A 15132-nucleotide genomic window follows, 5' to 3' on the forward strand; every position below is an offset into this window, starting at 1 on the left:
ATATATTTGAAATCCCTATTGCCATATATCATATTTCTGTATGGGATTAATCACTTCTAAGAATATCTTTTGCTGAATATTTCCATATTTATGATTCCAAACTTTTGAACTTAAGTGTATTTGCAATAACTGCATTGCCCTCTAGACCACTTTCAGCTCATTTATGATCAATATGTGACAACTGTATTAGTTTGTTGATAACACTTTACTATAGGGCTACATGACACCTACATAAGCTTGTCATGACAACTGATATCACCCTACATAAATGTTTATTATTACAAAATGATGTCACAGCTTTATTAAGTGTTGCCTGTTATAGTCTACATGGATGATCAGTTTGTGTATCAAATTGTGTAGTGTTCAGTGCTGTAGGACAAAGGCCCAGAGTCAGCGCTCAATTACTGAACATATACAAAATATCATGTCTGCACATACCCTTCAGACGCACCACAGGCAGGCTTACAAATTAACCCATTTCTAAATATTTGAAATTTGCTGACTGGCTGTACAGTCATTAAAGGGCTCATATCCTACATTTTCAGTATTTTTTTCCTCCCTGAGGTCCACTTATGACACTTATGCACTCTTCAGAACCAAAAACAGCCATGAACTGGATAAAACATATCAACTTTATAACAGTTGTTTACCATAGAGATAAATGGCTTAGACCCAGAGTTCCTAAAATGGTCTTGATACTGACTGTAGAATGATACAGAAGGCCTATAGGCCCTGCTCACATTTGCACATTGCAAATTCCATTAGTTTCAGAGAGCAGAGAAGTATGTGTCCAATACTAATGCTAATCAATAGCATTTATGGCATTTTGGTGCGTCCTTCAGTACTAAAACAAAAAAACAAAAAACACTATACATAGTGCCAACAGTAAAGTTTGGTGGAGGAGGTTATAATGGGCTAGGGCTGTTTTTCAGGGTTTGGGCCTCTTAGTTTCGGTAAAGCGTGATGTTAATGCTACAGCACACAAAGACATTTTACACAATTATGTGCTTCCAACTTTGTGTCAGCAGTTTCAGGAAGACCTTTTCCTGTTCTAGTATGACTGAGCCCCTGTGCACAAAGTGAGCTCCATACAGACATAGTTTGATGAGTTTGGTGTGGAGGAACTCCAGTGGCCTGCCTAGAATCCTGACCTCAACCCCACTGAACACCTTTGAAATGAACTGGAATGGCAGGCCTTCTTATCTTACATTAGTTAATGCCCATGGTTTTGGAATGGGATGTCAAACAAGAACATTTCACATCAAACCACTTTGAATTACTTAACATATTAAACGTTAAATTATGCAGAAATTTTGAAAGTAGATGGAGGTCACTTCAAATCTAGCTAACAATTTGAATATCTTTTATAATGAGATTGCTGTAGGAATATTATAGGACTAGCTGTTTCTCAGCATTATTAATTGTTTTAAGTCATTTTATCAATAAAATAAGACGTGTAATAAGTAAAATCATTATCTAGTCTTATCTAATCTTATTTCTTAAAATAAGCCAGTTTATCACTCACTGTTTTGGTATTTTTAAACATTTTGCCTCTATGTGAAATAAAAACATGCTGTAGTTGTGCTCACACTTCATAGCCTTAGAGACACAGGCAGTTTTACCCCCTCTTTAATCAGTGTAATGGCTTATACCCTTATTTTCATATTTTTTCTGTTCTAATAGAGCATGAAATAGCTTTTTGAAGATTCACACATGAAAGAATACACTTACACAAAGATTTAAATGTTCTAAATGTCTCTGTGACAATAAAGTCACATGCAAAATATGGACTTTAACAACAAATATGGGCACACAGTAGAATTCTGCTTGTAAAAGCCTATAGCAGATCCTCCGAAATCTCCATCCTGACTGTAAAAATTTCATGAGAAGCCCTGTGGGATGATTTGGAACAGAAGTGTTTTGGCAGATTTCCCCTTCAGATAAGAAAAAGACTAAAGTACAGCGTGTCTGTCAACGGTGGCACGTCAGGAGATGACTGTGGGAGGAGGAGGGAGGGGGCAGCAGCCGATTGGCTGTAAATTGAATGAGGCCAGCATTTAAAATGCACTGCCATACACTCTTCTGATCTAAAGCGAAGGAAAACTGGTCTGTGTGGGTTGCATATGAATGCGTCAGCCATGAGTGGATGCCCTTACTTCCAGAGAAAACACCTGTTTGTATTTCTTTCCTGGCTTACTGGGGATATTAAATGCTATTATAGAAAACAACCGCATTAGATTTGTCTAAATACGCAAGATAAAGCCAAATTATCATATGCGTGTACTTGTTTGTGGTGCACACCAAACCAAAAATGTCTTTTGCATACTGTAAAATGCAATTGAAAATGCATAGTTGCTGATTGCTTAAATTCTTTTGGGTTTAAAAAGGCTGGCGAGCAAAAAGCAAGTGAAGGAGGATGATGTAGACGCTGCTCAAAGTGGGGTCAACAAGGCCAGCAAAGGTGGCATCATCTATGGAGACTACTTGCAGGTAAAGCACACTGAGAACACTCATGTTTATACATTTTAAAAAAAGTCAGTAGACTCACTGTAAAGCAGTTCTGTAATTGAATTAGCTGGTTATGAGTATGTTGTACATTGAAGAACCTCCTTTTTAAGTACTTACAATAGCATTTACAGCATAATAATACTTAACAAAAGTTTTAATTATACTTAAAATTTCAACATTTTAAATATTAATTTATATTTCATATTTTGAAATTCCACCTATTTTCCCAAATTTCTGAATAATTAAAAAGGAATTCCTCAAATTTTTCAAAATTGCTGCATAATTCAGTCACTGAGTAAACAGAGCCTTTCAGAGTGATTGTAGAAACTCAGATTTCTTTACAGTGGTGGTGATGGGAACCAGGGGTCACCATGACTACAACACAAATATAGACATTTTATTGACTATCCAAAACCACCAGTGAACCTACACGTGTCTTCTGAGTTTTATATAGAATGTTAATGATGGTAAAATAGTGAATAGTTACTGAATATTTTAAGTAATTTATTTTGTCATTATAGGACCAAAATCTTCTTAAAACTATCATAAAATCATGTCTCAGATGTCAGGCCGTGTGTTCATAACCATTTCATGCAATGATTTTCTGTGAAGGAACTTTTAGAGGTGGACGTCTGGTTCCTATCACCACCTTAATGTTCTAACCACTTAATTACACAGAAATTTTAATTCCCCTTAGGATGTAAACAAGGTAATTCAGAGTGGTTTGGTGTGAAATGCTCTGTTCTAGAGAGACTTACAGAGTCAGAATTGTTCACAGTGGTGGTGATAGGAACCAGACGTCCACCTCTAGATGTTCTGGGAGCTCCCTTACAGAAATGTATTACATGAAATGGTTATGAATACACTGCCTGATACCTGAGATATTGTTTTATGATAGTTAAAATCTATTCATGGTAGAGGGACACAAGCAGGGTGTTCTAAGTCAAAATACAAAAAAAAACAAACAAAAAAAAACTTATAATTATCAGATTTTCCACTATTTTACCATCATTAACATTCCACATAAAACTCAGAAGACACATGTAGGTTCACTGGTAGTTTTGGATAGTAAATATAGAAAATAAAATGGCTTTATTTGTGTAGACATAGAGACCACTGGTTCCTATCACTACACTGCAATCTGATATTTCAAATCAAAGCACTTTTAAAATTGTACATTTTTTACTAACTTCACATTAAAACCTTACACTGTTTTCATAACTTTTGCCCAGCAATGTGGATCTGTGAGCTTTCCGTATTTACAGCTTCCTGAGTGAGAAATTAAACTGCAAACTCTTTTTTGGAATGTTTAAAATATAAAAAGCAGCAAGTATGTCACCCAGTCTGACAAGTGCATTTGAAACATTTTTAACATTTTCACTTAAAATGTCAAAGTTTCAAATCCAACTCACTTTTGACAGCTGCTTTTACACAAACATACATCTTATAATGAAATATTAATTGAACATAGACAAGTTTAGGCACTTTAAAGTGCAGTTAATCACTAAAAACACACTTTCAAGCCATGTGGAGTGAAAGCAGCAGTGTACATCATGATCTGTTTCTCAGTCGCAATAGTTTCTTAAAGATTTCTTAAAGATGCATCAGATGCTGTGGAAAAGCAACAGTTGAAACATTGAAGCACTGACAGAATGAGACTGAACTCTTTGAAGGGCAGAAAGATGTTGGCCATTATTTGATTTATTCTATATTTGTTAGTGTTACATCTCAGGGGGTGGATGAAGACACTTAGAATGTGAATCGGTTCATTAACTGAATTAACTGAATATGCCTCTTATGAAAAATAAGTCAGGAAAAATAACAGAAAAGCATAAACAAGCAAATCTGACTGGATTCGATTTCATTCTAAAAAATATTTAACATTTTAACTTAAATGTTTTGCATAATACACAAGTAAAAGAGCTCTGGAAAATGCTCAATTCAGTGCAGTTGACAGTTGATAAGCCTTCATAAGAGCATTACTAGGACATTATAACAACTATCCTTACAGGAATTACATGGTTGAATATCCTGAAGGATATGGTTTAATTAAAGCATGATTATTCTCCAGATTAGAATCAATCAGACCCTTGGCTTATCTGATCATTTGTACACTCTGTATATTTATTATATTTATGTTTTTATTGTATTATATACATTTTAAATCTAGATGTTAAGGCTTCTTAAACTTATTTTTTTTCTTAAAACATTTTCTGTTTACAGTGTACAGTGAAGGGAATAATGAAATGATGTGCATTAACCATAATGAAAGCTTTACCAGTAACCTTTCCTTACAGTGTGTTTGTGTTTGTTTTTGTGTTTATGTGTTTGTGTTTGTTTCTTTCAGCTGGATAAGATTGTCTCCTCTCAGCTGCTTCAGAGTGAACTGAAGGGAAACAAGATTCATGATGAACACCTGTTTATCGTCACACATCAAGGTGAGCGTATGTTGAACATATGATACGATGATATGTAATCATTATCACAATAAATTATAATTTACTATTCCAAATATTTAGTTAATTATCATCATTCAGCATTTTCTAAATGTAGCGCTTCTGTTTTTATGTATTTTGTCTGCTCCAACTTACAGATTGACAGATACTCAGACAGACAGACAAACAGACAGATAGCTAGATAGATAGATAGATAGATAGATAGATAGATAGATAGATAGATAGATAGATAGATAGATACATACATACATACATGCATACATTGATAGACAGAGATAAATTTATATTGTGTTCTTTAAATAAACAACATTTCTTTACAGGCACCCGAGATGACATTTTTATTCATTCATATGAATTTGGACTGTGGTATAGTGTATATTCCTCTCTCTTGTTGCAGCGTATGAGCTGTGGTTTAAACAGATACTGTGGGAGCTGGACTCAGTCAGAGAGATCTTCATAAGTGGACATGTGAGTAGCAGCTGCTTTATACTGCTGAACAACTACAGTCTGCTTTAGAGTCCAGCTGTATAAGTGTGCCACCTTCAGGATGATCGCATTTCAATACCGACACCTGACATAAAAGTTAATATCTACAATAATTAAACAGAAATTAAACATTTAAATAACTTTTTTTAAAAAGTTAAAATGAAAATATTAGTCATATAAAAGATGCTAAATAATAGATACTAAATAATTCATAGTAAATGCTGAATAATTCATAGTGGATACTGAATAATTCATAGTAGTTACTGAATAGTTCATAGTAGTTACTGAATAGTTCATAGTAGTTACTGAATAGTTAATAAATAGTAGTTAATGAATTTTTCATAGTAGATACTGAATTTTTCATAGTAGATACTGAATAATTCATAGTAGTTACTGAATACTTAATAGTAGTTACTAAATAGTTCATAGTAGATACCAAATAATTTATAATAAAGAGTGAATAGTTCATAGTTAACGCTGAATAATTCATTGTAGAGACTGAATAATTCATAGTAGATACTAAATAATTAATTATAAAGACTGAATAATTCATAGTTAATGCTGAATAATTCATAGCAGATACTAAATAATTCAGAGTAGCTACTGAATAGTTCATATATCAGTCAGGCTCTAAAATGATTAACACAGAGTGTATCCTGATCTGCTCTCAGGTCCGTGATGAGCGTAACATGCTGAAAGTGAACACTCGTATCCACAGGATCGTGATGATCTTTAGGCTGCTGGTGGATCAGTTCGCTGTTCTGGAGACCATGACTGCTTTAGACTTCTTTGACTTCAGGTTTGTTTACATTAAAATGTCCTTGCAGCTTTACATTACAGTGTTTGACATGGAGTGATAGAGCAGCTTCTCCCTGACAGATTGTGTCAGTAAGAACACTGATAATATATAAACATGTCATTTAGGCACAGATAACAGCAAGCAAATGAGTGAAGCATCTGATAAATGAAAATTAATAAAGACAGCGAGAGATTGATGATCTTATTAAATATGTATAGCAGCTGCAGTTTGATTCTAAATCTGTAGGATTAATTCATATTTGAAAATATGAACATTTGAGCACATACTTTAGCACTTATATAAGAAACATATGTTAGTTATTTATCATACCCATATAATATACAATTGGAAGTATTATTAAACTAAAAAAAGTCATCACATGATGAATAATATACTATTATGTATCTACTACTATCTACTACTTGTTTTAGAATTTGCAAATTTTAAAAATATATCTAAACATCTAATAGATCTAATCACATTTAAAAACATCATTCTGGATAATATTTTTTTCTCATTTAATTCCAGATTTTAATTGTATTATAACTTCAGTCTTGATACACATTTTATTAGAATTTCATTCTAAATATAAATATTATGAAAACTTAATTCTAAAAATAGTTTGTCAGAATTTTATTCCGTTTTAATTTTATTCTGGATGTATTTTTATAAGAGCTTCATATTAATTTTATTATAACTTTATTCTAATTATTAATTTCCTTATATCCTTTCAATACAAATTTCATTAGAGCTTATTTCTGGATATTAACTTAATTAGAACTTCATTCTGGATATTAATTTGATTAGAGCTTCATTCTTGATATTCTACAGCACTGTTCATCATTCTGGACATCTAAAATTTTGACATTTTTTACATCTATATAGTTTTTATAATGAAAATCAATTGTGATTGATGTTTGAATGAACACTAAACTCATTTAAACGTTAGCATATATGTCTATACATATATATGTATGTATGTATATTTGTATATATGTATGTGTAAATGTGTGTATGAACGTGTAGGGAGTATCTGGCTCCTGCCTCGGGTTTTCAGAGTCTGCAGTTCCGGCTGTTGGAGAATAAAATCGGTGTTCCAGATAATCAGAGAGTTCCGTATAACAGACGCCACTACAGGGACAACTTCCGTGGGCAGGAAATTGAGCTGCTGCTGCAGTCAGAGAAGGAGCCCACACTGCTGCAGCTTGTGGAGGTACAGTAGCACACATACAAATAGTACTCAGTCTTATAGTCAACATGTGATCATTTTAGTGATATCAATGGGAAAATAATAACTGATCATCACATTGATTTATCAGTCTACTCAGGCTTTAGCAGAGCTCAGTAACACTGAGAATAATAACTGATCATCACATTGATTTATCAGTCTACTCAGGCTTTAGCAGAGCTCAGTAACCCTGAGAATAATAACTGATCATCACATTGATTTTTCAGTCTACTTAGGCTTTAGCAGAGCTCAGTAACCCTGAGATTAATGACTGATCATCACATTGATTTATCAGTCTACTCAGGCTTTAGCAGAGCTTAGTAACACTGAGATTAATAACTGATCACATTGATTTATCTGTCGACTCAGGCTTTAGCAGAGCTCAGTAACACTGAGATTAATAACTGATCATCACATTGATTTATCAGTCTACTCAGGCTTTAGCAGAGCTCAGTAACCCTGAGATTAATAACTGATCATCACATTGATTTATCAGTCTACTCAGGCTTTAGCAGAGCTCAGTAACCCTGAGATTAATAACTGATCATCACATTGATTTATCAGTCTACTCAGGCTTTAGCAAAGCTCAGTAACACTGAGATTAATAACTGATCATCACATTGATTTATCAGTCTACTCAGGCTTTAGCAGAGCTCAGTAACCCTAAGATTAATAACTGATCACATTGATTTATCTGTCGACTCAGGCTTTAGCAGAGCTCAGTAAAACTGAGATTAATAACTGATCACATAGATTTATCAGTCTACCCAGGCTTTAGCAATGCTCAGTAACAGTGAGATTAAAAATTGATCACACTGATTTATCAGTCTACCCAGTCTTTAAACATTCTTTCTTCCATCAGGTGAAATAAAACCGGCAGTGGCTGTATATCAGTTAGAATTATTAGAGTGGAAATTGGTGAAAGGTATTATTATGTTACACCGACTTATGTAAGACTTACGTAAAACGTATGTAAGGATAAATAATAATTCACTCGTACACATGATATTCTTTGCATTGTTTCAGTAAAGTTTGGTGGAAGGCAACCTCAACATCTAACAGCTCTGACTAGCTCCAATTTTAGCCTTAGCATTTGCTTCGGAGCAGCTTTGTCACTAAAACCTTCTATTTTATTAGACACAAAAACCTGCCACTTTACCATCCAGTGGTTAAACTATTACCTTTGATTGATGCAAACATGTTTTTGTTTGCTTTAAATTGGTCAACATTCATATTTTATCAATCCTGAAACATGTATGTCTACAGAGAACATCTTGTAAAGCCAGTTTATTTTGCTATGGAGAACGTTTCAGATGTTCTCCTCTGTAAGCTCCTAAATGTTCCTTTATCTGTTAGCACAACTGGCCCTCACTTTCTCTGTGTGGGTGCTGTGGTCCTCCCTCCACCCCATGACTGTGTGCAATGCTAGCTAACGCATGTGTCTGTTTGCTAACATACGAGAATTAGCAGGTAGCGTTCTCCTCCAAGTGCGCAGTGCTGTCCAATAGCTTAGCGCCAGTTTGAAAAGATGGTTCACATGACTCATAAGAAGCTTATTGTCACTGTGCAAACAAAAACAAGTATCTCTAAATTAAGTAAGTTTACAAGAGAGGGCAAAATTATGTAATGTAAAAATATTTTATTCCATGCAATTCTGGAGCATTTCTATTGGTCCATTCATTAAGAAATATTTACACAACATGAAGGACAGCTGCTGCGTTCAAATTATGTAGAAAAACAAAACAAAAAAAAAAAATAGAAATAAAGGTTTGTCTTTGGATAGCAATGATATGCTAGCCTTCACTTTCCTAGTGCTGGTAGCATCCCGTGAATAGAGGAAGGCCTAGCTAGTCAATGGAACTGGACACCATTAAATTGGGGGGAAAATTGGAGGAAAGGGAGGTGGGGCTTTCTCATAATTCTGCAAATTACCCACTATGCACTACCAACTGCTAAAGCACTCTGTCTACTGTGCTGCTATTCAACCAGTGGGCTAAATTTCCTGTTTTGTAGAAATGGCTGGAGAGGACGCCGGGCCTGGAGGAGGACAGCTTCAACTTCTGGGGGAAGCTTGAGTCGAACATTTTCGAAGGGCTCAAGAGAGAGAAGGACAAAATAGAGGTTTGGAATTAAAGTCTTTGACTGATTCACAACTGTACTCCAGATTTTAGACACTGAAAAGAAAATAACATCCTCCATGCTGCCTCCTGATAGCAAACGCCAGACTCTGAGATGAAAGAGGAGCTGATGGCAGATTTTATCAAGCAGAAGGAGCTTTTCATGTGCCTCTTTGATGAGAAAAGGCACGATCATCTACTGAGCAAAGGTATACACGCCCCTCACCTCTTATGCAATGTTAAATAGCTCTTGGTTGACACTTAAAACCACTTAGCTGTCATTTAGAGCTCAAATGACTGCCTCTTCTGTTACTGCTGACTAGAAATGTCTGTGTTTTTGTGTGTAGGCGAGAGAAGGCTGTCCTATAAAGCGCTGCAGGGGGCCTTAATGATCTACTTCTACAGGTAAATGAACCTTACAAAGGATATTAAAGTGATAGTTCAGCAGAAATCTAATTTCAACAGTTTTACCTCCTTAGCTCAAATGTAGTTGATCAGCCAAGACATGTTTGGTGTCTGAAGTTTACTTCTTTAGTTTTAGCACTGGAGCTATAAGACTAACATAGCTAACAAGTGATGAAAGTTTATACATCATCAATTAGCATGGTGCTAACTGTATGTCTAAGTCATCATACACAATTATTATTGTAAGCTTTCTATTATTGTGCTTTCTATCAGTACAGAACTGCACACAAAGCATGATTAGATTTAGTATAGCTAAGAATGTGATCAGTTTTTAGCTATGCTAACATAGTTCAGCCCATGTCTTTAGACAACAGTGTGTCATACTGTGTTAGAAACCGTATAAACCAGCATATTATAAATTACTGAACAACTCAATAACTGCATTCAGTTCAGTTAGCATCATGCTAGTTGGTGCAGTAGTCTAGTTCATATTAGCTGCATTAGACTCATAGCTCCAGTGCTAAAACTAAAAGCAAACTTAAGACACCAAACATGCCTTAGCTGAATGACTACATTTAGGGGAAAGTGGAAAACATAAATTATTTAATAATTAATGTTTTCTAAGCTTTATCAACTTTTTGGAGGCTTTTAAAAATTTGCTAGCACAAGTATCCCAAGGACTGATTTACAGCTTAGAGACTGGCATTACTTCATAGTAAGATCTTATTAGTTAAGACTGCTATTCAGTGGGTGAAAGCAGTAACTCACTCAGGGTGCTGGAAAAGAAGAGTATAATCTCGCACTTATTTTGTCTTTCTAACAATCTTTGCAAAAGCCTTTCTGAGGTGCTGCATCTCAGGAATGGCATAAGCTGTATTATTATCTAATGCTTTTATACTTCTGTTTGTGTAAAGCACTTTGAACTGTTACTGAGTCTGAAAGATGCTATTCAAGTAAGCTTGCCTTCTTAAGTTGGATATTTGGTTAACTGTAATCTAGTGTATGGATTAGAGCACCTGTTAGAAAAACTGTTGTATAAAACCTGTTATAGAAAATTTAAGAAAGAAATTTTGAGAATTCTTTACAATTTTTTGAAGTTTAAAAACCTAGCGTTTTTCTTTAACCTGAAGTTAAAAAAAGATTAAAAAAAATACTTTCATAATTTCAAGTAGCACAACTATCTAAGTGCTGGCCCTATTGTCAGAAGGTTGTGAGTTCAGTCCCATGTGATAAAACAGCCAGCTTTTGGCTAAGAGTCCAAAATCACTTTCACACATGAACTTTTACCTGTAAATTTGGAGACACTTTATTTTGAGTGACCCTGTTTAGATGAAACAAACACTCAATGGACTCACAGTAACATGTCAAAAACATATGAGGGTTAGAATTAAGGCCAGGGTTAGGGTTAGGTTTTGGGTAAGGTTACATTTTGTGTAATGGAAGTAACATATTAACAATACAGCTACTTAATGTAAGTAATGTATCAACAGAACATCTACAAGATATTTACTTCAGTGTGTTTAGATGCCTCACTACTGCAACTTCACTGATATGTTGTTGATGTGTTACTGATAATCTCCCTCTTTCTCAGGGAAGAGCCACGATTCCAGGTTCCATTCCAGCTCCTGACGTCTCTGATGGACATTGACACGCTCATGACAAAATGGAGATGTGAGTGACCTCACTGGACAAAACACATTCTCAAAATCTCTAAATTTAGTTTGATAATTATAAGTAAACAATTCTGCACAATATGATTATTTATTTTTGCTTATTATTTGTGTACAACTATGTAAATGATCATTTAAAAGGAAGCATTTATTAATATGCAACTGTATAATAATTAACAAACTACTAAGTTGATATTCAGAAGGCCTGTTATGACAAAGTAATACCAAATTTTATAAATCGCTCAAACCATATGGCTAAAAAATGAGTTTTTTTTCTCTTAATTCATCAGTGTTTGAATCAAATTTGTAATAAAACAATAGTAACATCTAAATTTAATTATTGATTGTATTTTTTGATTATATATTTTGTTATTGTGTATAAAAGTAGGAAAATGACATCCAATCAGAAACATTCAAATGGGTGCTGTTTTATGTTCACCCAAACTGTGACTAAATTAAAATTTCATGGCTGTAGTCCAGTCAGAACACGCTCTGTGCCGTCTCTCCTCCTCATGCTGACTTAATCTGCTGGATGTGAACCGGTAAACTGTAATACCTGATTGGCTGTGTTTCCTCAGATAATCACGTGTGCATGGTGCACAGGATGATCGGCAGTAAAGCAGGAACAGGAGGCTCGTCAGGTTATCAGTACCTGCGCTCCACCGTCAGGTAACCAGCTCACCTGATCCCGGTGACATTTTATTTTGAGTGGTCTTTTTTAAATGAAACAAACACTCAACAGACTCTCAGTAACATGTCAAAAACATATGAGGGTTAGAATTAGGTTTTGGGTTGAGGTTAAGGTTAGGGTTAGGATTAGGGCCAGGGTTAGGGTTAGGTTTTGGGTAAGGTTGGGTAAGGTTAGATTTTGTGTAATGGAAGTAACATATTAACAATACATCTACTTAATGTAAGTAATGTATCAACAGAACATCTATAAGATATTTACTTCAGTGTATTCAGATGCTTCACTACTGCTAAAAAACACACAGACATTAAAAATATATTTTATTTTGTGGAATTAAAACTTCAGCATTTGAATACTTTAAAATACTTTTAGTTAGGATAGCAATACTTCACATTTTCAAATACTTCTGTTTACAGAATTAATACTTTATTACTTTGAGGCATTATACCGTACAATACTTTATAGTAAAAATGCTTTAATTTTAAATTTTCATTTCATTTACAGTATCAGTACTAGTAGTTTTACACTTTATATTTATATTTTCATTTATGAAATATATTTATGAATATTTTATTGTTATTATTATTGTTACTTTTTTTATCAATTTTATTTTATATTTTATAATTTATTATAATTTATTAATACTTTATAATTTATTATTATGTACAATATTTTATCATATTAATACTTTGTAAAATAGTTTAAAACCCTTTCATGCATTGTACTAATTCCTTTACTTTGAGGCATTATAGGTAAGGTATTAATAATTTAGTAATTTTAATACAAGCCCAATTCCAAAAAAGTTGGGATGCTGTGAAAAATGTAAATAAAAACAATATGCATTGATGTGCTAATCATTTAAACCCCATATTTAATTGAAAACAGTACAAAGACAACATATCAAATGTTGAAACTGAGAAATTTTATTGTTTTTTGAAAAGTACATACCCATTTTGAATTTGATGCCAACAACACGTTCCAAAAAAGTTGTGACGGGGGCAACAAAGACTGGTAAAGTTGTGTCATGCTAAAAAAAAAAAATACACCTGGTGGTTAATTGGCAACAGATCAGTAACATGATTGGGTATCAAATGAGCATCTCAGAGAGATAGTCTTTCAGAAGTAAAGATGAGGATGAGTTCACCACTCTGTAAAAGACTGGGAGGGCAAACAATTCAATAATAATGTTTCTCAATGTAAAATAGCAAATAACTTTTGCTTTTTTTATCATCTACAGTACATAATCTCATTAAAAGATTCAGAGAATCTGGAGAAATCTCTGTATGTAAGGGACAAGACCAAAAACCAGCATTTGCTGGCCATGATCTTTGGGCCCTCAGGCGGCACTGCATTAAAAACAGACATGATTCTGTAGTGGAAATCACTTCTGAAAACCACTGTCTGTGAACACAGTTCACAGAAAAATCAACATTTGAAGTTCTTTTTGGAAATCATGGACACTGTGTCCTCCGGGCTGAAGACCTCTCAGCTTGTTATCAGTGCACAGTTCAAAAGCCAGTATTCATGATGGTATAGAGGTGCATTAGTGCACATGGCATGGGTGACATGCACATCTGTGAACCATTAATGCTGAATGATATATACATGTTTTGGCAACATGTGCTGCCATAAAGACAACGTGTTTCAGGGAAGGCCTTTATTATTTCAGCAAGACAATGTAAAAACACATTCTACATGTATTACAACAGCATTGCTCCATATTAAAAGAGTCTGGGCGCTAAACTGGCCTACTTGCAGTCCAGACCTGTCACCCCCTGACAACACTTGGTGCATTATGAAATTAAAAATATGACAAAGGAGACCCCGAACTGTTGAGCAGCTGAAATCATATATCAAACAAGAATGAGGAAACATTTACTTTCAAAACTGCAGCAGTGTCTCCTCAGTTCCCAAACGCTTACGGAATGTTGTTAAAAGAAGAGTTGATGAAACACAGTGGTAACATGCCCCCATCCCAACTTTTTTGGAACATGTGTATCAAATTCAAAATGGGCATATATTTTTCAAAAACAATGCAATTTCTCAATTTCAGCGTTTGATATGTTGTCTTTGTAGTATTTTCTTTTGAAAATATGGTTTACATGATTTGCATATCATTGCATTCTATTTTACACAGAAGGATAAGCGGCTTAGAAAGTTTGTGTGTGTGTGTGTGTGTGTGTGTGCACTCTACTTTTATTTACATTCTGCACAGCGTCCCAACTTTTTTGGAAATGGGGCTGTACTTTGTATTAATACATCAGTATTTTAATTCTTCACACTTTCTTTTTAGATATTGCTACATTAGTATGTTGAACGTTATACTTTAAGATACTTTCATTTGTTTAAAAATACTTTTGTAGTCTAACACTTTATATTTTAACATATTTACTTCTATGGTATGAATATGTCACTACTTTACTACTTTTTTAATGATTTTTATGAAAGATTTTAATGAAGATAATTAGACAATTAGTTAATTAGACAGTTCTCCAAATTCTCCACAGCCAAGATCAGATCGCAGATACAGTACTGATGAATATTCACATGTATGTTAATGACCATTTGGTTTGTTTTGTGTTTGCTTTTCGCAGCGACCGTTATAAAGTGTTTGTGGATCTGTTTAATCTGGCTACATTCCTGGTGCCGAGAGACTGGGTACCAAAACTAAACCCCAACGAACACACCTTCCTCTACACGGCTGAGTGCTGTGACAGCTCCTACTGCAGCAGCGAGGACTCTGACTAAAGAGAGAGAGAGGGGGAGAGAGAGGGG

General features: G+C 34.4%; 1 protein-coding gene across 1 annotated transcript; it reads left to right on the forward strand.

Moving 5' to 3' along the window:
* Window positions 1-2075: 2075 nt before the first annotated feature.
* Window positions 2076-15123, forward strand: tdo2a (tryptophan 2,3-dioxygenase a). Its single transcript, XM_036569290.1, has 12 exons — window positions 2076-2173; window positions 2388-2490; window positions 4856-4946; window positions 5362-5432; window positions 6122-6249; window positions 7276-7462; window positions 9491-9598; window positions 9692-9803; window positions 9942-9999; window positions 11591-11670; window positions 12248-12338; window positions 14952-15123. The coding sequence occupies exons 1-12, from the start codon at window positions 2124-2126 to the stop codon at window positions 15103-15105; spliced, it is 1233 nt and encodes a 410-aa protein (XP_036425183.1). The 5' UTR covers window positions 2076-2123; the 3' UTR covers window positions 15106-15123.
* The last annotated feature ends 9 nt before the right edge of the window (window positions 15124-15132 follow it).

The sequence above is a fragment of the Colossoma macropomum genome, unplaced genomic scaffold (genome assembly GCF_904425465.1).
Source record: "Colossoma macropomum unplaced genomic scaffold, Colossoma_macropomum, whole genome shotgun sequence".
Classification (NCBI taxonomy): domain Eukaryota; kingdom Metazoa; phylum Chordata; class Actinopteri; order Characiformes; family Serrasalmidae; genus Colossoma; species Colossoma macropomum.